Source organism: Artemia franciscana, chromosome 4 (assembly GCF_032884065.1).
Source record: "Artemia franciscana chromosome 4, ASM3288406v1, whole genome shotgun sequence".
NCBI lineage: Eukaryota > Metazoa > Arthropoda > Branchiopoda > Anostraca > Artemiidae > Artemia > Artemia franciscana.
The window spans coordinates 18,349,459-18,373,765 of NC_088866.1; the positions used below are offsets into that span (position 1 = coordinate 18,349,459).

Genomic DNA, 24,307 nt, shown 5'->3' on the forward strand with positions numbered 1-24,307 from the left:
ACCAAGCTCCAAGCGGGCATCCGGAGAAATCTAGGGAAAAACACGGGAAATGTTGGCTAATTCACTCCAACCATTTGCCTTGAACTTCCTACCGAAAGCGGTCCATCAGAAGTTTGGTTCCTGAGCTACGCAGGCCATTGGTCAGCATGCAGAAAAGTTTTTTTTTAAGTTTTAAAATATGTCCTAACGAATTAGGAAAAATCACAAATTTAATGTTTACTGAAAAAGACCTTTCACGCGTAATTATGAGGTATTTTCGGGTGGTGGGTACCGAACTGAGAATAAAGCTTGTGTAAAAAAACGGTGGAAATTAAACTAGAAACATACGCCACCAAACAACTAATGAAGGTATTGAATACCTTTGAAGATTGATAAGCTGTGATATAACATTTAATAACACTAAATGCCTTTATAAGCCGTGGTTAACACAAAACTACAAAACATAGATTTTAATATAGGCTGTCTTCGAGGATCCACAGGTTCTTATTGTTTTAATATTTACGGCAAAAAGCGTTGACAAATTTAACTAATTAATTTTGCCTATTACTTTTGCTATTATTGCACTGAAAAAATGTGGACTTGTCCTAGTTACTTCATAATTTTGTAACAACCAAGAAAAAAGTTTTTGGGAAACCGCAGTTTTCAGGAATGAATAGACCTAAGTTGAGTTTTTATTTTATTTTTAAAAATGAGTTTTATTTTTATAATTAGTATAATATATATTTGATTTTATTATAATTTTATAGTTAATGATAAAATTACCATATATTTAGTTTTATATTTAAATTAAATTAAATATAATATTTAAAATTTATTTTATTTTATAAAAAGCTTTTATTTCATATCCTTGGTACTTTTAGTTATTTTTCAAATATTTTGAACACAGATTAGAACATCCAGCGCTGTGAATAATCAAAGCATTACTAAAGGTCGCCTATTGTAACAAGCTTCGCACTTGTGAACGTATATAATTGTTTTCTGATTGATTCCTCACGAAATATTTTTTTGCTTGGCTTGTCAAAAGCTGCGTCAAGTGCAACCTCCTTTTTAAACTAAATTTACTTTTCTTAAGATATAGCTGCTTCACTTTGCATTCACAATCACTAATATTTTTCTCACACAACTAGGTGGAAAGCGTTCCAAAGGTGGTGGATTTGCAACTGTCTCTTCAGCATACAGGGTTTGCTATATTAATATACTTTATTCATTCCAACAATGCTAAGCCATCTTACTTTGACTTGAGAAATTAATTTCAGACTTAGATGGCAGAGCAGTGTTTCATTTATTTATGCTATACTAATTTTAATTCTATTTTTTGCGCAGGTGGTCGCAAAGGCAAATCTGGCAGCATGGCTACTGTATCTTCATCTTATAGGGTTAGCATGGCTTAAACTTTCCTTCTTCTAATCTTTCCTATATCGAGTAGGGACAGTCTTTATTTCAGCTATTCCTTATAAAAACTACCTAAATAGTTTAAACTGATGTATAATAGTTTAATTTCTTTGGTTAATCGTTAAATATCTAAATATATATCAAGTAGTACAAGTAATTTATTATTTTCACAAGCGAATGCTATGTACATTTAAATGTTTTAATCGTCTTCTGTTATCAGTTTTATGTAGCCTATATTATAATCATATATTTAAAGTAAACTTATAAGTAAATTTAGTATGAAGATATGTCTCTTTACCTTGTTATTTTCAATCTTTTCTATGTATATATTATTTCATTTTTATTTATATATCTATTAATGGCAACGCTCAATATTCTTTAATAATTCATTCTTCATCTTCCAAGTATGATTATAGCGTAGGAAATTTTTAATATGCCAAATAAGCAGCGTTTAGCTTTATTAGATATGTTTTACCAAAAAATTGCATAAATAAATAATAAGTAATAATAAATAATGCATAAATAAATTGCCAGATAATAATCTGGCAATTGCTAAACCTAGTTAAGAACTTGTTAAGAAAGCTAGTTAAGAAACCTACTAAGAAGTTACCAAACCTGGCTAAAAAAAATATTTTCAAATAAATACTATCATTGCTGATTACAATTTATTTGAACTTTGAATGGGCTAATTTTAAAAAAGCGACGCTTTGGCAATTTTGAAAAATCTTGAAAAATCAAGACAAATTTTAATTTCTCTTAACGTTTTACTGATTTTTCTGTGAGTCTATTCTAAGTGCAAATTGATTTCTTTATATTAAAGCCGACTTCAAAGCTTTCTAAAATTCACTCTTGATAGCACATCGCTGTTATAATTTATGTTATCTGTCATCTCATTTATCAAACAGCATCTCATCAATTGAATATATTTTTCGTGCAAACTTTTACGCCAAAATTATCCATTCACTTCAATCCAAATTTTAGACGAATAGAATCACAAAAAAAGTATAGCTTGAATAGCTTTTGTTTAAAAAAATGTAATTCTCTATCATAATATGTGACTATTTCTTAATATTATTTTTCTGAAAGTAAAATGTTATTTTCTGAAAGGAACGGCAAAACCTCTCTCTTCCTCTCTAGCACTCATAACTCCGCTTAACTAATTCTCCGGTACTACACTTATAGGAGCAACTTAATGGTTTGATGAAGACTCTTCACAGCACCCAGCCTCATTTCATTCGTTGCATTATTCCCAATGAATTCAAACAGACTGGTAGGTCAAAATCCCCTTGTAGATATTTGTCCCTGTATCCCCAGCTCCTATAGTAGTGATTGTACTGGTAGTTCTGTTTTATCTTGGGAATCCTTAAACATTCAGTGATGATTATTGATTCGTGCTGTATTTTTGAAGACCCAGGTTATGTCCTTTTTCTAAAAAAATTAAGCTAATTGTCAACATATTTGAAAACTTACAAGAGCTTAAAAGAGCATAATGGCTTAATATATTTATTGTAAAATGTGGTGTTAGATCTAGCGTCTATTGTTAAAAGCAAAATATGTTATTTTACTTGAAAACATAAAAAGCATTAACTGCTCTATAAGATCCCTTCTAAAGTTGTGTCTTGCGCTACACTGATAGTTCAATATTCAAGTCCTAAATAAAACTAAAGAGTTTTTTGAGAGCCATAAATAAAATAGCAATAGACACCTAAGTATGATTTGTGTTTTTTCATGCTAAAATATAAGAATAAACACTCTTACTTCAGCAAGAACAAAACATTTATAATGAGTCAACTAGCCCATTCCTAAGCACATAGCCTTGATCAATCTAAAGATCTGCTCGAATTTCCTTTTTATTTGGGTCCAAGACCGGGAGTTAGAAACATTTGACATAAGCATGGTTTCTAAGAAATCAAATTTTTTCCATTAAAATCATCGACATAGATGTTAGTCGAATGGAACAAATGTCGGTACGTGTGTCAATTCAGATGTCAGTTCAACATCCATAGAAACATTTTTCTTATCTAAGCCTATATGGATTGGATCATCACTGCTTTTTTTTGGATTTCCTGATCTCTCTCACCAAAGCATGCTAAACGATAACCGACCAAACCAATTAGAAACAGTGTATAACCTTTTTTGTCCTCATAGGAGCAATTGAACAACCTGATGACGACCCTGAGGAGCACTGCGCCTCATTTTATCCGTTGCATTATCCCAAATGAAACCAAATCCCCCGGTAAGTCAACCTCGTAGTTTAAGTACCTTAGGAACTCTTGTAAACTTTTGACTATATGGCCCAGTTTAAGCATAGCCAGCTAGCCATACGAACGAGCTAAATGAGAGGTTTGAAGGCACGGATTGCCACCATGATTTAAATATAAATATCTTTTGCAATCGTTAGTTGGAAGTTATAATCCTACAGTATCTGAAACAAAATTTTTCTTATTGTCTTTAAATTTATGGCTAATTTTGTACTAAAATTTTGCACTAAAAAACATTACACTCTCTTTCAGGATTGCCAACTTTTTGGTCCATGAATTTTTCCCCTCAGCATACAAAATAGAGCTATTTTCAGCTAAAATGTGTCCATCGTGAAATCTAGAGGTTAAGTTTTTTTTTACTAGTTGTATTATGAACCAAAAGACGCGTTGTAAGCCTCTTTCAAAGTGACCAGTCAAAATCAGATATAATAAAACGAAAAAAAAATCCACGTATAATATTCGTACAAAATAATTTAGTGTGAAAGTCTGAAACTCGTATAAGGATGTAAATCCCTTACTTTGGAGAATATACTTTGCTTACAACATCTCTGGCTAAGCCTGGACGCTAAAAAAAAAAAAAAAAAAAAAAAAAAAAAAAAAAAAAAAAAAAGCATAACTTTGTTGAGAATTGACATTATTTACCAAAAAGTATATCCAGCTCAGAAATTTTTGGTTTCATTTCATAAATTTACAAAATTTGTCCAATTTCCCTCTTTTTACCTTCAATTTTTAAAATGTATCACACTTTTGCCTTTTGTGTTAGTGTCTCGGCATATGGGAATGTGTTTTACTGACGTAAAATGTGTCCAGTTAGCAACCCTGTAATTGGAAGCTATGTGAAGACTTTTACTACTAATCATTTTAAGCTTTGGGACTAATTTCAATTCACCATTAGGATAAAGTTTAATGGTAAGACTTTAAAAAGTCAGATTCCATCCGCATACCGAGTTTTGATATTCAGTTCTATGAAAATATTTTATAGTCTATAGAATTAAGTTACACTTGCAAGGTGTGTTTCGAAAGGTAAAAATTTAATTTTACTCAGAGTGAAAACTTCAAAACTTAATGACTTTATGACAAATTTTAAAATTTAAAAGTTACCCGTACCGCGAGTTTTAATATATAGCTTTAAGAATATTTTAAAAGTTAAAGAACATATTTCTAGTTTCAATTTTGATTTTTGACGCTTAGACTTTAGTTTTTTTTCTAAATTTTATAAGATAAACCTTATGTATTGTACAATAAGTGGAACTTGTGACGCTTTAACGTCTCGAATGTCCTAATATTTTGACTTTTAATGTTATTTGTATGTCTTAGTTGTAAGTAAAATCAACATAATATTAGTCTTATTTACTCTTCTTTATTTTTTATTGTTTAGAAAAAAAGTTCCAAAGTCTTTTTTCGATAAAGTACAAAAATATAGCTATTTCTAAGAGAATAGCAAAAAACCTTGTTGTTTTGAAGCACCAACGAAAAAGAAAGCTTCTAAATTTTTGATTGGTTTACCAATCGAAAACGAATCTCCATAAATTATTTACTCTTAGATGTTTTTTTTTCAAAAGTAAAATTTTGTATTTCGTTAAAAATTCAACTTTAAACTTTGCTCCCACAAGTTATCAGAACAAGGTAATAAGTAAATTATATAACTCTTTTTTTCCTATCTCCTTGACAAGTAGTAGCTGAAATAAAGAAAACCTCTAGGAAGGAGGCGCATATCATGGCTAATTTTATTTTTCCTATTATTCTTCTTCTTCTGAAAGATATCCACTTTTATTTCTCACTTTTACTTTAGGTGTTATTGATGCTCACTTAGTTATGCACCAGTTGACCTGTAATGGTGTGCTTGAAGGTATCCGTATTTGCCGAAAGGGATTTCCCAACAGGATGCTGTACCCTGACTTCAAACACCGGTAATTCCCCTTCTTCTATACCTCCTTAAGGATAGGCTTGAAAATGGCTAGTTAGAAATCTTGGTCTGTTAATTCTAAGTCCGATTTACTTAAAACTTTCTTCGGATTATGTCTCATAATAGAAACATGTTTATTAAAATGGTATTTACGAATAGACTTAGTTAATACCTAAGCTAACCAGTAGTGCCGATTTTGGAGGGGGCCTTTTTAACCCCTCCTCTTTGACCTCCCTTAGATTTTAAAAATATATTTATGTACATTTTTTTTAGCGTTTACATTGAGAAAATTGAAATAATTAAAGTCCCTCAAAGTTTTATAAATATATATTACACCCCCCCCCCAAAAAAAAAATATATATATATTGAGCTGATAAATGGTAAGCTATAGACTTGCTAGTTTATGGCTTGCAAAATTGTCTTACTTCACTCCTTCCACCGTCAAAAAACAAGTTCATTGCTGATCTAATAATAGTTCAAATATTTTTTTCGTATTTCGTTATAATCAAGAAAGGAATAAAAGAGAGGTCATCAGCTCTTATGTTGCAATTAGTGATTTAGCCTAAGAATATTAAAAGACCGAGAAATTTGTTTGAGCATAAGAAATTAGATACTTGCAGTAATTATCAAATATTTACAATAATTCTAAGTTAATTTACTTATTTTTAAATGAATTTAATTTAAGTTACTTTTACTTTACATTCTATTTAATTTACTTCAAATTAATCAAAAGGAAAGCTTACTTAACTTTTATTTTACTAATTAATTTATCTTTAGTAAATTAATGACAAAAATTAATTTGTGAAAGGCTAAACCCAACTAAAAATGATCGGCTTAAATATATGTTTACATCTTTTACTATTAATTGGGAAAAATAAACTTACGATAAACATAAAATGAACCATCATTTGAGCCCATAATACTGGCCATGTAGAACTTATGAAATATATATTGAATCAGGGCTTAATATTATTGCAAGAGACCAGATCAAATATGGTTTTACTTTATACCAAAAACAACTTTGGGTTGGGGGAGATACCTTGGTATAATCCCGTAAAGTTCCTTTAGGTTTTTAGTTATTTGATTAATACGCATGATGTTTTTTTTTTAATTTCACGTTCCTATGCTATTTCAAATATATTAAGTTGAACAAAAAGAAATAATAATAATTGCTCTGTTTTTAGTAGCATATACAGTTATTAATCTATGTGTAACATTTTATGAATTAGGAACAGTGTTTCTAGATTTTGATGCTTGGGTCTCAATGATATAGACTGTTGAGTAATTGAGGTACTCTTAAATTACAAAATTGAAGTCTTCTAGTAATCTTTTCTTTATATTCTGCGCTTCAGGTTCAAAACTTTTAAATTTTGAAAAATCAAATGAAGTTTTCAGAATAAAAATGAGAATGCATAGAACCCTGAAAAATTTTCGAAGTGACAAACGTAAAAGAATATGTTGAAGGCTTGAACCCTAGAAACGGAAAGTAGAAACGGCTGAAATCACAATCTTTTCTGTGCAATTTTGTACTTGTTGAAAACTACAAGAAGTTGAAAGAACCAAAATCTCTTCTCAGACCCAAATTTATGGTTTTTGATGATAGTTTTTTAAAATTTTACGTTTTGAGATAAGTTAGGGACGTTGCACGTCCTCACCGGTATACTACGAAGCAAAGGTGGTGACAACGGTCGAGTTTGGTGCTAAGTGTGACTACAGTAACTTGGTATTTAACTCCTTAGCGTCATATTCGTCCATAGGACAATTTTTTCCATAGAACATCACGATTTTTTCCATAGAATGTTAAGATAGAATGTCCATAGAAAAGTCTTTTCCATAGAACGTCAGTAATTCTTTGGTAATCATCTTTTTTGAGGTTTGCGAAGCTTTAGTAATTCATTTCTCGATAATTTAGCTATATGATTCTTGCTCCTAATGAAATGAAAGCTGCAGCAGACGACAAGAAGGCAGGAGCTGCTTGCCTTGAAAAAGTTGAGCTCGACACCAACATCTTCAAGTTGGGTCACACAAAGGCACGTAAATGGCCTGATTCGTCCTTTGTCCAATTAGACAGATTTAGTTTAGCAGCATGTCTTTATTATAGTGCCCCAAAGTAGAAAAAAAAGAAAATGGAGACTTAACATCAGTAATAACAGCTGCATACAGCTAAAAAGTCTGAGCAAGAGCAATCACAAAGATATAATTGTAGCTGGCCAAGCTTGTAATTCAAGTTCTTAAGATTCATTGAATAGTTGTAACTATAATAGTAAATTTAAAAATATGTTTTTTTACATCAGTTTTCGTCAATAAGAGCAGATTTGAAATTAATCTAAATATTATTTCTTGTCCTTTTTTTCTTCTTTTTTATTTACTAATTTTGAATAATTAAACTGTTATTTGATTGTTTTTTAGACACAAAACTTATTTCTCTTTAACATATTAATTTGCTTTTGGCCATGAAACTCAACTAGTCTCTTTCTATGTTTTTTTTTTTCTGATAAAGGTAATAGCCTAAACATAAAAGGGCATACTATCCAATAATTTTGATGGAAAAGCATCCTCAAAATTTATTTCAAAGACAAGCCGAGGTTCTCACTAGATGTTCAGGCTATTATCTTGTTAAAGATTTCGTAGCTATAGTGTTTCTGTATATGGTGTGATACTTAGATTAGTAGAAATTAAGTAATGAAAACGCGTGATATCTATGGTAATTTGACCCTTCGCACCCCTCCAACTCTAAGGGCTCAGATAGGTTTCCCTGATATTATTTTTTTAAATAACAATTAGACAAAGCTAGGTTTATTAAACTTGGCATATTGGTAAAATATAGGTATTCTCATCAATTGACTTTTCTAGCCAGCTAATCTATACTGAAATAAATAAAAGCTTCTTACTCATTTGCTCTTTTTTTTACTTCTTTTTAGGTAGGTGCCCTAAGGAGAAACAGATCAGCTTACAAAATATTGCCATAAAAGTGATTCCTTTCAATTTTTATTTTACACGTCTTCCTAAAAACGTTTCTAACTCAGTTCTTTTACTAGTTATCTCATTTTGAACGCGTCCGCTAAGGGAATGACAGAAGAAAAGAAAGCAGCTTCCACGATCCTAGAAGCCTGCCTCACTTCAGAGCAATACAGAATTGGTCACACTAAGGTTAATGAGCACCCTCCTTCCCACCCCTTTCGTTAAATTTGTATGGTTTGCCCGATCCATTCCCAAGAACTGTATTTTCACTTAAATACAACAATTATGTCAGTGTCTAGGAAGCATAGAATTTCAATGCTTTTAATGCTGGATCAGAAAAATAAGTTAGTTTTTATAGATTAATAAACATAATCGAACCCGAATCTAAAATAGGGTACACTGTAGTTTCCAAGTTCTTTTGTAACATTAGTTTCCAATCTTCACTTGAGATGTAAATATGTTCTATTTATGAACACACTCGATATTTAGAAAGATTTGTGATGTTATGGAGAAAATATATTTCTAAATGTTTAAGTTTAGAAATTCCGGATAGTGTACTGCAAATAAAGCTCCGACAGTTAATTTAATCCTTGCTAGTTAATACAAACAGTATGATTAATTAATCCTCTATGATATTCATATCATAGAGCATCTTTTTTCGAAATTTTTCTGTCGTACTTTCCATTCACATGTATTAAAAAAATTTAAGAATCCCCAAAAATGTGCAAGTTTGCCAAAAAATAAATCACAGAAATAAAGTTCCTTTTATCATTCTTATCCCATCATAGTAAAGATAAAGTGACAATTTGGTCAGATTTTTTTAAGTTTAAAACTTTGCAACCCCTTACTATCTCATTCTGTCTCATATTTTAACATAATTCAAGAATCCTTGATGACTTACAACAATATACACGAAATTTGTTTTTATTTTTTTATTTACCCTATCTATTTCATCATCGTGAATTTACTGTATTGCCAATTACATATCCCAGGATCTACCACACCAATACCTACCATTCCTAGTGTATCATGCTCACCCAAAGTGCTAGTTTCTGATTTTATATTCCATTTTTTTTCTATATACCTTCCTCCTGGTCCCATCTCATTTGTACTGAAGCTTAGATGCTTCTTTCTGTCACCTGAATTTGCTAAATTTATCCTCGTTTGAACAGTAATGTGTAGTCACATTTTACTATTACCCGGCAACCATGCATTTTCGTTGCTCATGTGCTGTAGTGTCGCTATTATTTATTTTCGATATAATAGTTTGTTTCCCGAACTCATTTACCATTAATGATAATGAACTATTTGCTATAGCCTGCGTTCCAGAAAAATGTATAACGGAACACCTTAAGCAGTTTATATTGCCGCAATTGTAAAATGACCCTCAATGTCAAACATTTCAGCAGCAATTTAGTATTATGCTCCAGTTCTTCTAAAAGTAATAATAAAAAGTTAATTATCATTGATGATTTTTTAATTTTGGAACTGAGCTACTTGAAGTTCAGTTGGATTACTAAGTAATAACTACGGAATAAGTATCTTCACCTAATGACGCCCCACCTACCAGCCATGATATGGCGAATAGTATTTATGTGCTGTGAGCATCGATATAAACGAAAATTTAGCCTCTCGGATTAAATTTTATGCTCCTTGAATTTGCTTTAAAGAAATTTGCAGTAATACCTGACATATTTTGATCTACCTAGTTACGTGATTTTGGCACCAAAGGAGGCAAAAGCTCAAGCTGACCCCAAAAAAGCTTCTGCTGTAATTCTTGAGAAAATAGACCTTGGACAAGAGCTGTTCCGTCTAGGTCACAACAAGGCATGGTTTCCATTTTTTTCCTTATTTGATATTGCCTTTCTCCTTTCCGTTTTTTAAATCTATTTTCAACCCATTGAGTGTGTGTGTGTGTTTTTCTCTCTTTTTTAGCTATACTATTCTGGCCCCTGCTATGGCTAAGCGACATGAAGAACCTAAAAAGGCGTCCGATGCCATAATTTCAGAGATTTCTCTACAGAAAGAGTTATTTAGAATGGGGCATACAAAGGCATGTTCATGAAGAAATATATATCTCTCCTACTTTCTATTGCTGATTTGCCTAAATATTTCGAATTTTTTGCAAGACATTCAAAGAGAAAAAAATTTCTAAAGACATGCCTATTTCGATGATTTCCTTAAAAACTTTTAAATACAAACAAAAATGGTTATCTAGTTGTTGATGAAAAAAGAATATATTTTTAGTTACACAGTATTTTGAAAGGTTTTTGAACAAAATAAGATCTAAATTATTTCTGTTTTGCCTTTAAAAAAAAAATTCTTGATTTTTCTGTTTTGACCTAGTTTAAATATTTGTAGTTACAAAGTGCTGTGCTCAAACCTTGTTAAAGATTACATGTCACCTGAATGGGCATGCAAGGTTATATTAGAAGATGCCGGCCTCGATTCCAATTTCTACCGTCTTGGCCACAATAAGGTGACCTTTTTGTGGAAAAATTAGCTTCAGTATTTCAAAAGAGGACATAAAATTACTACTATAATAAAAACAGCTTTTATAATTGCTTTTGATGACACATTTTTAACGCTAAGTATTTATTAGAAAACCGCGGACTGTATGCTAACCAGAGCTTAAGGCCAAGATATACCTCTTGCACACATTGCACTCGATCTCAAATCTGAAACCTGCCTCTTTTATACCTAATCAGATTGGTAATAACTGATAAAGTTATTGAAACTTGTCTCCTTTTTCAGCATGCTTGCTTTTTGATGCTTCTGAGCTTTCTAATACTAATTTTTGCATTAGCTATTATTGCTAGAATTTTCCTGCTTTACATTGAATTTTCCAAAAAATAATGATATTTTGGATAGAAATCTAAAAAAGCCTGAATGCATGTTCAAATCTAAACATTGGTGGGTGTCTACGATGGTCACGGACGTCACCTAAAAAAAAATACAGGGGGGTGGGGTTAAAATGTGCTTTTGAAATATATATGGTGGCGGTGACAATCGTTTCTCATCTCTAGTACATGTTTTTCTTCGTTAAGTAACCTAGTGCTCCTGGATTTACAACAAATTATTTTCAAAAGATTTATGGCTAATTTTGCTAATTCGAATTTAATTGATTATCTTTTAAATCATGTAGACAGTTTTTCAGTTGATTAACTTAAAATTCAGTCTGAACTGTCCCATTTTTTTAATTTGAAAAAAAGTAAAAAAAAAGTGTTATGACAGAAAAAGAATAGAATTTTCAAGTGATATTATGACTCATTCAAACATTCTTACTAGACTTGAAAAATTTACTTCTCAAATATTTATTTTACAAAAGTACAAATGTATTCAGTGTCAATCCTACGTAAAGTAATTCTACACCAGTAGGGACTGGTATAAGATACTTAACTAAGTTAACTATTTTTAAGTAGCTTTTCTCTTTACTTTTTCTTCGAAATTTTTCTTTATTTAATATACTTTCTATTAATTATTAAATCATGATTATATGATTATTTTTTACAAGAGTCGAGTTTTCTACTTGGCTATTTCGCCTTGAAGCTATTCTACTCGAAAGCGACAAGGAAATAGTATCTCACCAAAGAAATAAAAAAGGCTGCATTTTAATATATGACTTCTTCATTAAGTAATGGAATTTGGAAAAACCCGAGAAAATTATATTTTTGCCTCTGTATCATAAACGTGTCCTTTTTTCCACCGCTGGTGATACACTGGAAGATCGTAAAGAGCTGTTTAAGCGCTCGTTTGAAAGCTGCTACTCATATCTATGTTTTTTTCATAAATTTATCTTTATAATTTCACAAAAATATGCAAACAAAAGTTATTAGTACGTATTCCAAATTTGGTTTAAATATTCTGTATATTTTTTGGTGGTTAAAAAAATGGTGATTCAGAAATAATATTTTTTTTGTTCGGGTTTAGCAGAATAGTAATTTCTAATTAATGAAGTAGACTTATGAAAACTTCAGAACTTTTTGAGAAATTCTTCTGGATCTTGATTTAAGCACATAAATACATGCAGAAGGATACTCAAAAACGGATATCAATGGGTCGTTATAGACTTACCGGGCAAAAGCCTTTTTTCTTAAAGTGAATGTTGAGCATTTAATAGTCCGATTTAATAGTCCGATTTAACAGTCCGATATAATAGTCCGATTTAATGTCCGATTGAATTGCGCGTAATAGGTTCGGATAGTATATTTTTCTCTAATAACAAAATGTAAGTAAATACAAAACAGTAAGCATATCTTGTATTTAATACCTATGAGATTAATATTTTTTGTGTTTTAATTTGAAAGAGAAAGTTATGTATCCATTTTTACCACTAAAGTGATATCTTACATAATTAAATTATAAATGTTAGTAATAATACAGTATATTTCTACCTTAATAACATCTAATAATAGTTATAAATATAAATAACATCTTTATTGCTTTTATAAATTCTGCAATTATTTTATAATTTTTAAATCGAGGAATATGAAAGAATTTACCTGGGGCATTCCTTAATTTCGCAGAAACCAATAAAGTATGAGAAGTATTCTTGAATTTGTGTCCTTTTCTTTATTATCAAGTTTCAACTCAACAATTCTTACAAATGATATACTTTCAAATTCATCCTACATCCAATGCCTCCTAAAAATTGTTCTATCGCTTGAAGCATGCTAAACCAATGGACTAAATGAATAAAACCTAACTTAATTATTTATGTGGTTAGGTCTTTTTCAAAGCTGGCGTACTCGGTCAACTTGAAGAATTGCGTGATGATCGTTTGGCAAAAATCATCACCTGGCTGCAGTCTTACATCAGAGGCTATCAATCCAGGAAAGAATTCAAAAAGCTCCAAGATCAACGGTAAGTTTTGTACTAAAGTATAACCTGGTGTAGTATTCTGAAATCTTATTTTCACCCAAACATTTATAAATAGTTAGGTTTAAACACATATTCTATTTGTTAATAAATCTTTTTAAAAATATTCAATTGGCCATACATACGGAATTTTTATATGAAACTTCTTACGAGATCTTTAATGCCCCCCCCCCCCCCTCTGGTTAAAGGTCTTGTAAAATTCAGAGTATTTTAACATATTTTTATCCCAAACCATCAAAAGTTTAGCATTGATTTTGCAAAGAGATTTTGCAAACAGATTTTACAGATTTTGGCAAAAACGATTTTTAGCAGAATATCCAAGCAAATTGGGCCCAATCAATGTTGACTCGAACTTTTTCATCTTATTCCAATGCAACATCGATTAGGAATTGGGAGGATAATTTTTGAAAATAAAGAACGTTCTAGGCTGGGAGTTGGAAAATTTACCATCACTGCTTTGACTTAGTTCCTGACGCTGGCCTTGCTCTGCTTCAGTCTTCTACTAGCCATGGTCCACCACAGTCAGTTTTTAACTAAGCCAAACGACTCTAAAATGGGCAGTAAAATGTCAGCCAAATTTTAGGTTAGTATTAAATTTGATTTTTGATCGCAAAAAAAAATTGTAAACATAAATTTTTACAGACAAATCACGAAGGTACGTGAAAATATGATGATAAAGCAACAGTTCAAAGATGATTTTTTTTTAATAGGTGACAGGCAAACGTATACGGTGAGAATTTGGTACATTTTATTGTACGGAATCGTCAGTGATAAACTTGTTTATAAACAATTATGCTAGATGGTCACGCAAAATGTTGTCTAGAACACAAAAACAAGCTAATGAAAAATGCATTGTCTTTCTCATCCGTATTCATAACAACAGCTATCAGTTTTCAAAATCCTGAAAAAAAAACACTATTCAATGAAATAATACCAATCTCACCCTCCACCTCGGAAAAAGCATAAAACAAAATTTAAAACCCTAAGCAATTTCAAGCTTGGGTGTCTGGTATTATAAGGCTTTTTTGTTTGGTGACAGAAAATCTAGAAGCAAAACCACAAATACAAGTAAAGTAAGTAATAAATAAATAAAGTAATAATATATAAATAAAGTAAAGTAAAGTAAATACAAGTAAAGTAAAGTAACGTGTACTGTAAGGCAGCACAGCGGTACCAGCCCCTATCACAAAAAAGAGCGTCATCAGTCAGTGGCATTGACAGGAGATTTTGTTCATATACTTCAGGCAATCACCCTAGAGTCCAAAATTAGCTCCCAATGACTTTCATTTATTCCTAAAGTTAAGGCTTTGAGAAAAGACCACTATGAAAGTGCTGATGAATTTACAGTTGCTATTAATGACTGGTTCAACAGCTTGGTGGCAACTGTGTTTGCGACAAACGTAGACGAACTTGTAAAACATTATGAAAAGTACTAATATTTTAACTACGACTAAGTTGAAAAGTAAATTAAGTATCAAACAGTTTGTAAACAAAATTTTACTTTTATGTATCAATTGCTGCAAGTTTTAAACAAAAAGTTTCAGTGACGAAGCAAAAGACAGACACTGATATTAATTGGAAGTAAATTCTGTGAAAAAAAACAGAGGCTAAAAGATAAAAACTGTGCAAAAATATAATTTTAACATCCGGGAGTCAGTGTTTTCCCTCGGAGGAAAATTTTTCCCTCCCAGAAACTTCCCCTTCAAAATTATCTCGTGGAAAATTCTCCCTGGAAAGCTCTTCCCCGTGGAAAATTCCCCCATACGCAGATTTGAGCAGCGATAAAATAGTTAGCGAGGAGGGGGGGGGGTACATGGAAGGATATTTATCTTTCCGTGGAGGAAATTTCAATGGGGAAAGGGAATTTTCCATGGAGGGAGAGCCGGATTTCTCAGCATTATTTAAAAAACGATTAGAAATTAAATAAAAAACAATTTTTTTCATCTGAAAGTAAGGAACAGCGTTAAAACTTAAAACTAGCAGAAATTATTACGTATATGAGGGGGGTTGCCCCCTTGCTAATACCTCGCTCGTTACTCTAAAGTTTTTTTTTAGTAGTTTTAAGCTATTTATTCTAATTAAATGGCCTTTGTGATCCTGGAATCATTCTTAAAGAATTAGAACAAAATTCGAACTGTAGCGTAAAGAGCGAGGTATTGACAAGGGGTTACCCCCCCTCATAAACGTACTAATTTCTTTTTGGCTTACGATTTAATGCTGTTCTTTACATTCAGTTGAAAAAAATGTTTTTCTTATTTATTCCCAGAAAACAAGAGGGATCCTGTATCAATTTCTTTGGCTTCCTAATGTCCTTGGTATATATCTGCAGCATAGTAGTATTTTTTTTCAGAATTTTTAGGATTTTACCGTCATATTTGACATAAACCAGCTCATACCATCATATTTAAGAGTTTAAATAACACTTATTTTTGTCTCAGTGTTGCTCTCCTTGTTGTTCAACGCAACATACGCAAATACATGAAACTCCGAAACTGGGGCTGGTGGCGACTCTGGCAAAAGGTTAAGCCTATGCTCAATGTTACCCGTATTGAGGATGAGATTAAGGCTCTTGAGGACAAGGCAGCTAAGGCTCAAGAGGCTTTTGAGAAGGAAGAGAAACTTAGAAAGGAGCTTGAGGCCGCCAAGGCTAAGTTAGAACAGGAAAAGGCAGAGCTTCTTGGCCGCCTTGAGGCTGAGGCAGGAACTGCATCTGATTACTTGGTTAAACAGCAGAAATTGGCTGCACAGAAGGCAGACCTCGAGGCCCAACTTGCTGTAAGTATTCTTAAGAATTTTGAGACAGATTCAAATTCAATCAAAAATTCAAAGAACCGTCTTTTAGGAATAAGTATCTAGGCAATATTAACGGATAATGAAAGTTCCCTTTTGTAATCATTTTCCCCAAACGAGCTAATGGGCTCAAACGTGGGAGTTCGCTTGTTTCGTCGGTTGAAAGAAAGCCCGAATGGATCTGGCCATAATGGAAGCAACTTTCCGTGAGTAATTCAATAATAACAAGTTTCAAAATTAATGAGCTGGAAAGTTTGGGAACAAGATTACTTTTTAAGGGAACCCTTAATATTTTGGTTGAGTGTACTAATGTCAAATTTTTCCCCATTTTTGGCATGGGGTTTTTTGTGCAATTAGTTTTAGTAAAAATGTACACTTGTATTTTAGCCGTTCGGCTGTAGTACTTGACAAGGCGGTAAATAATACTTAGATTCAAAATTAGAATTAGATTCCAGCTTTTTCAAACCCAGTATGTTTTATTGATTGGCTCAATCTGTCTGGTAAATCAGAATGGTTTTTGAGATCATCAGGTGTTTCGGATTTTTAAGTTTTTGAATGTATTTTGGCTCATCAGCTGGTTAGCTGCTCTGACAAGAATTTTGGTAAAAATTGAACTTGCAGTAAGCTGTTATTTTTGTGCATTAAATTTCTGATTTTGTTTCAAGTGAATGGATTTAGGCATCAAGAATGTTTTGGCGTACCTTTGATGCCATGAAAACATTTCTTTTACAAAACAGCCTTTAATTAAGATTTGAAAATTTATTTTTTTCAGTATATCACATTTTGCATTTTGCACAGTAGCTTGGATTCTCTTTATTATTTAGGACATTACTGTTTTTCGGCTTCTAACTTTAATCACCCGAAAAAAGACTTTCCTCCGTTTTGGTTTAAAATGAGTAGGAAACAAACGATTAAAAAAGCATATAATTAATTTGCACTTTGTTTTTAGCTATTTAGAAACTCAATTTTTGCTTTACTTTGAACTATATAGGATAAACTTAATTTTAAAGAATTAAATTCTTAGATTTTTCTACGATACTACAACCAGCATAACAATTCTAAGCTGAAAAAGATACAATAATATGAGAAAAAGGCAACTGTTCATAGATAAATAAAACAGAATTTCAAAGAAGATAAATGAATAAAAACCATACAGACTCACGAGCTTGAAACTTTTCTGACAGAACTTTAGCATCAATTCAAAGATAAAGGTACAAACAGTTTATTTCCGTCCTTAGTGGCAAATATTTTCGTCAGTCTCATGTGCAATTTTTGTTTCTAAATATAAGAGCCATTATTTATCTAGTCTGTCCCGTATCTGTTGTAAAAACAACATTTTACCTCGATTTTTCATTTTCTAGCTTTGTTTCTTTTCGTGAGTCAGTAGCCAAATATGTCATTCAAAGCTGGTGAGTGTTATTTTCTCCGGAGAGTTTCTAATTTATTAGAAACAGTTCCAGAGGTGGCTAATACATGCTCACTGATTGGCTTAGAAATTACCAATTAAATTTGAGATACAATTTGCCCGAGGCAAATTAAGTGGTTCAAAACTCAGTAATACTTTATCATTACATTGTGACGGATATAGGAACTTTTTGATATTGGCTTTATACTCTACTCAAAATGTCAGTTTTTGAATTTGAATTTGATAAATTTGATGTATGTTGTGAACGTTTCAAAACCCTTCAAGTCCTTGAAAGGCTAAGACAGGTAAAAGGAAACCAAATGAAATAACATGCTTTTGATGCTTCTTAACAATATCTGGCTACAGCTGATGCAACTTTTCACTAGTAAGTCTAACGCTTATCTATTTCAATATTAACTCATCCCGTTAATGTATCCATTCATCACATTAGGTAATCATGAAACTTTAAGCTTGAGTTCGATTCTTAAGAATAAAAGTACCAACAGAGTAATAGTTGGAGCACTGTGATACAAATTTAAAAAATTCAAAGTTCTTTATTTACAAATTAATTAATTATACTAATTAAGTTTTAAAATGCTAGATTCTTCAAAATTGAGCCCTTTTAATTTAACTGTATATTCTCCTAACAACACTAATTTTGAAAGAAAAGTTTTATAAGATAAAATTGATATTTTTGACTAATTTTGATATTTGATATTTTTGACTGATAGTCAAAAAAATTTGACTATCAACATCTAGATGCTTTATGCCTCGAGATCGCATCAATCATACTGGCACGTACACGGGGTTACCGTTAACTCTAACAACTGAGCTGGAACAGAGGAAAATCTTAAAAACTCAAATGACAACACTGCTTTGCTTCTTTTTATAATTTACTGTCTGTTTCACCTCATTGTCATTTACTTTTTTCGATGGGAACAGACGAATATGTTTGCTGTAAATAATTATTTCAAACTATGAACTGGTGAAAAAGTTAGACAAATATTGAGTTAGACAAAATCGTAGGAATTACAACTATACAGCTAATGTTGTTAGACAAAAAATTTACAAATTACAACTATTCTGCCACTTTGACATTAGCAGGTCTATTATTTTCGAACCAATACAACTAAAAAAAAGGATAAGTAGATTTTCAACTAATATTTTTACTTTTTTTTAATAGCCACGCCTTATTTTATTTGGTAGCCGAAGCTGAAGTTATTTTTTTTTCCTTTTTTTTTAAATGAGCTTGAGCTTAATCTTTTATCAGTTTCACATGCCTTATGGATTAAGGGGATGTATTGACATATTCCCTTTTTTCTCAGGACTAAAAACAATTTATTGCCGAAATAGATCACTAAGAATTACTAAATTATTTTAATTCAACGATTTCAAAAGCCTCGCTGTTTGAATCAATTGATTTGTATATTTACCAAGTTTATCTTAAGATTAGAAAGTAGGTAATAACATACCCTTTGCTTCCCCTCTAGGACACTCAAGAGCGTTTGCAACAAGAGGAAGATCAGCGTAACCAGCTCTTCCAACAGAAGAAGAAGAGTGAGCAAGAGATTAGTGGCTTCAAGAAGGACATTGAGGACTTAGAACTTGGCCTCCAAAAAGTAATTTTTCTCATAAATTTTATTCTTACTTTTGCTGTTTTTGAAATTATTTACCACTAGTTATTATCTAAGCAATATTAATAATTTCCAGTAAAAATCAGCTATAAGGTTCGAAGGTTTGTATTGGATATACGTTATGTTTAATTCCACATTCAGTCACTCTGTTTACAAAACTTTTTCATAATAATTATAATATATCCTCGAGATTAGATCCATGAGATTGGCTTAATTTTACCGGCAAATTTGCAGTTTTTAACATAATTTAGCTATGATGAAAGTAAACATATCATTTTATACCTTTTTTTCTTTCATAATTCAATAATTGCCTCTGGGGTAAATTACATTTTGAGCCCCTAAAGGGCTAAAAAGGCCCAATGTAGCTCACAGTAAACACAAGTTTAAAAATATGTTTCTAAAGAAATTGGCTAGTGAGAAAAAGTGTCATTTGTCGGTGATTCAAAAATGGTAATTATTGTTTTCCTTAGCATTAAAAGTAAAATATTATTTTGAAAACAAATTTGCAGAAATTCTTTAAATGAGCTAAAAGCCCATCCAAAATTGCCGGGATATCATTTTCGAGGGGTTTCAGGCTCTTTCGAAAAATTCCTCAGATTTGTTTTCCAAAAAAAAAATATTACAATTAAAGCTAGGAATATAATAATTGTTATTTCTAAATCAGTTTTAAATAGCGATTTTTCTCAATAGACAGTTTAAAAAAAAAAGATGTTTCCAAATCTTTGGTTGCTACAAACTGTTTTACCTTTTGGATGCCCACTAAGGCTTAAAACGGAATTTCTTCCAGAAACAATTATTGAATCATGAAAGAGCACAAAAAAAGGCATAAAGTGATATATTCACTTTCATCCTAGCCAAATTATGTTGAAAACTGTAAATTTACCTTTTACCAACCAATTATCACCCTGTTCTATTTCCATCAATTCAAAACTAGAGAGATGAGCTGGTATGTAGTTTAAAAACCCTAGTGAAAGAGTAACAACATTTTAGTTGGCTAGTTACTTTGTCTTGAGGCGTAGCCAGGCTATTTTTCAGGTAGGGATCTAAACCCTATCATAGTTGAGAGGTCTGAACATGAAAAAAGTAACTTTTAAGCTATTATATAACCTCGAAATACTTGTTCAATGGCAATTCCACAAACCGGCGCCTTCAATACGCCACAATGTTCTGTGTCGGCAAACAATGTCATTGGCAAATTATCTTCAAGCTCATTAAAATATGGTGTTTCACTTTGTCTATTTGTTACATATGCATAACTGTTAAGTAAAGACAAGAACAACATTTTCTGCTATATTTATTACCTTATGTAATTCTCCAATCTTTATTTCGGACCTTGAATTCTTCATTTTTTCTGGACTATCGAGAAATATAAAAATAGTCGTAAAAAATTGATACATTATGAAAGCAGTGACGTTAATTTACTATTTTTTCCGTTTGGGGGGGGGGGTGCATTTTCAGAATATGAAAGTGGCAATTAGCCGTTTTTTCAATTTTTTCAATGGACATACCAAAAACAAGGATTTTCAATGAAAATACCCAGGAAAAATGTTTTTTTTCAAAATTTAGGCGAAGAGGTGGGGGGATCAATTAATCTTGAGGGTATATTCCAACCTGCAAAGCCTTTCCTGGGGCTGGTTGTGCTCGTGAAGAAACTAATTACAGCCCCCCCTCTTGACTCAAATTCAAGCAGAAAATGCCGAATCAAAGTGAAAAATTGCATCAAAGTGGACGATCCTTAAGCCTTTGAACCTCCCACCCCTAGCTGCAGTGCCTGAAGCAGGGGACTTTGTTGCCTCCTCTCCTTCGCAAGGAACGGCTAAGGCCACCTAACCCTCCCCCTTGATTGACGCCATTGTAAGAGCATGACTAAAGGCTATTGTAAACAAGACATACTGCATAAGCTTTATTGGTCGAGTTTTTACTTCTCACCCAAATGCTGTGGCATTTTTTTGTTTGTTGAAGATGGAAAGTTATTTCCAGTCCATAATCTCAATCTGCAAACATCCAGCTGTTTCCTAAATGATCGGATTTTGGCACTTAGCATTGCTTTGATTGAAAGCCTAAGATATCAATCATCTACTCTATTTATGGTCTCTGAGGCCATTTCTTGTTTTCTTTACTCTGTTTACAGTTTCCCTCGGAGTTTGAAAGACTTTTGCCGGTTTATGGATCATATTACTCTTGGCAGTGTTGCTAAATTCCATGTGACTATTTTGGAGTTTATATACGCAAAATACTTACTTAAAGCTTCACTGATTAGACTGGTCTAATCTGCAATTAGTAAAGGAGGATAATATCTGTCATTTAAACACTGGTTTTTAGGCTTTGAAATAGAATGATGCCTGTTTTTGGTTATTTTTTGGGATAAATAAAAAGAGGTGATTTCGTAGTAACAGCCTATGGAAATCCACCTTTCCTTACGCAAGGACTATATACTAGAAAATAGCTACCAAATTCTGTTATATATTTAAATCTTGAACATTTTTCTAGTATCACAAAAAAAAACAAACAAAAAAAACAAAACGCAAAAGCTTTATTTCTACTCTTCTACAAAATTCATAAGTTGACACTTACAACCTAGAGCTGTTTCAAAGTTAATATTTGAATAAGTGGCAATTGATCCTTTAAAATAAATTTGTTTTTACTGCCCTATTAATCAAATATAACTATGCGTGCGGCCATTTGCAGCTTAAATCAGCTTCGTTTAATATTAGGATTTAGTCTGCTATTACGATTGTTGTCAAATTATATTATTACTGGTTTATATTTGATAATAATAATTTATCACCTACAGAATAGCTATTTTTCAGTATATTATATTTCTATTTTATTTAAAATATTAATATATTATGTAATATATGGTATATTAATATATTATTTTTATAATATAATATTTTAATATATTATCATTATGATATTCAAAAGAATTTAAGCTGAGTCTTCAAGCTTTATTGATGCGAAGTTGGAAAAGCAACAAAGAAATGGGTTACCAATCAGGGTAGACCCATATAAAGCGGCTCTGGTCTTATCCCATTGAGGCATACATTGTCGGTCACTTGACGACCAATAATCAACTTTGTCTGAGAAAGGAGAGTGAAGACCCGGCATATGAACCGTGGATTATATTTCACCATGGATTTTTCTCCCTCTTCTTCTCCTGCTTCAAAAACTTCGGGATCTGCCGACCAAGTAGACTTTTCCTGTTGGGAAATCAGGGCTGAACTCAAATGCCCCACTCAAATGCCAACGGTTTATAGCAATAAAATAAAATAATTTCCAGGATTTTATTACATATTCCGGCTTTGATCTCTTAAGAACTTTGCGTATGTTCGATAGGAATCTGTTTTTTTTTACAGACGAATCCATTCGGGCCAATTTCTGAAAAGATGTAGTTACTTCAATTAGTCTCAGAATCCGAACAGTTCTTCAGAAAGGGGCTTTATTGATCATGAATTTAATTGGGAAAAATCCCTTCCCCTGTGTGTAAGTATGTTGGCTAGGTATCGTCTTTCGTCCTGATGCAATTTCTTAGGGATACAAACTTTATTCAGTGACTCGTAAATTACGTTTATACATTTTTATTGCTTTCTTTTTTCGTTAAAAACGACAGGAACAGAAATTTATTTTACTCTATGTTCTAAACGGCAATGTAGTATATTTTGACAATTACTGCTTCCAGTTTGTCACAGCTTAAAGGTGCCTAAGGCCAAAATTCTTACAAACTCTTTTAGTCCGTTCCATCAAGTTTGAAACTCTACTCAATCAATCTCTAAGATTTTTTTTTTCAAATATCATCTTGCCCTAATCTGGCGTATGTGGTTGTTATTTCTTCGGGGTAGCTCTATAGTATATACTTTTGACAGATACCGTAGTTTTGCTTCCTGGTGCATATATTACGTAGGATATACGCACTTATCTCAAAAGGTCCATACAAAAGCTACAATCTTAACGTAGAATTAGGAGTCATTTGTAGAATCTAGTTTGTTTAACTCGAAAGCATGGTGGCATTACAAATAAGTCATAAGCTCATTAATAGTGGACAATTTTGATATGAAGAATTTACTCATGTTATATGACCAGTAACTGACGAATTCAGTCGGTTTGAACTGGATTTATTAGGAGTTTCAGAAACTCATATCCCAGGGGTAGGAAGCATGAAATTAGGTGACATAGAATTTGTTTACTCAGGCAGGAAAGATGGGGTACATAGACAGGGAGTAGGGCTCATGATGAATAAGGAAGCTGCTAAGTCTTGTTTAGGCTGGGAAGGTATTAATAATAGAATACTAATTGCTCATTTTATGACTAAAAAGTTTAGGGTATCAGTTATAGTAGTATATGCCCCCATTGAACCAACTGATGGAGATACTAGTAACTCAGATGAATTTTACTTACAGTTACAGGAGCAAATAGACAGGATACCAGGTAGAAATATGGTGTTTTTGCTAGGAGATTTTAGTGCCCAAGTTGGTAGAAATTGGGATAGATGGTATCCTAGCCTAGGTAAATTTGGTATAGGAAAAGAAAACAGTAATGGCTATAGGCTTTTGCAATTTTGTAGGTATAACAACCTAGTTATAACCAATACGGTGTTTGGTCACAAAATGGCCCATAAGTTGACATGGTATTCACGTGATGGCAAGACAGCAAACCTTATTGATTATGTTATTGTAAAAAGAAGACTAGCAGGATCAATACAAGATACTAGGGTGTATAGGAGTGCCGTTATTGATGTTAAAAGTAAAGATCACCATCTAGTAGTGTCTAAGGTTAATTTAAAGCTGAAATTTCGGAAGGGTAACTCCCTCCCGGAAAGTTATGATGTTGGTAGACTTCAGGATGAAAATTTGAGAAAAAAATTCCAGGAACAGTTGACTACTAAACTTGAGAGTTGAAAATTTGACAATGTGGAAGATGGATGGAATAATTTCATAAAAACAATTTTTGAAGTTGCTGATGGTGTTCTAGGGAAGAGTGCTAAGACAGCAACTAGGAATATTAGTGAAAAAGCTTTAGGTTTAATAGAGAGTAGAAGGGGTTTGTATAAGAATTATCTGAGTGGTAGGTCGTATGAAAACAA

At 32.1% G+C, this 24,307-nt stretch overlaps 1 protein-coding gene across 50 annotated transcripts in view; it reads left to right on the forward strand.

Moving 5' to 3' along the window:
• The window catches only part of LOC136026092 (myosin heavy chain, muscle-like), a 97,456-nt gene that overhangs the window by 46,172 nt on the left and 26,977 nt on the right, over window positions 1–24,307 (forward strand). For 9 of the 50 annotated variants that reach the window (XM_065702326.1, XM_065702355.1, XM_065702357.1 and 6 more), the window contains exons 17-22: window positions 3,541–3,628; window positions 5,446–5,563; window positions 10,230–10,347; window positions 13,247–13,383; window positions 15,837–16,173; window positions 19,084–19,212. In XM_065702326.1, the coding sequence (XP_065558398.1) occupies window positions 3,541–3,628; window positions 5,446–5,563; window positions 10,230–10,347; window positions 13,247–13,383; window positions 15,837–16,173; window positions 19,084–19,212 (927 nt within the window). Of the gene's footprint in view, window positions 1–1,127; window positions 1,181–1,323; window positions 1,377–2,574; window positions 2,663–3,540; window positions 3,629–5,445; window positions 5,564–7,471; window positions 7,590–8,597; window positions 8,710–10,229; window positions 10,348–10,881; window positions 11,000–13,246; window positions 13,384–15,836; window positions 16,174–19,083; window positions 19,213–24,307 lie in introns of all 50 variants that reach the window. The other 41 variants (XM_065702356.1, XM_065702367.1, XM_065702353.1 and 38 more) reach the window with 10 other exon arrangements.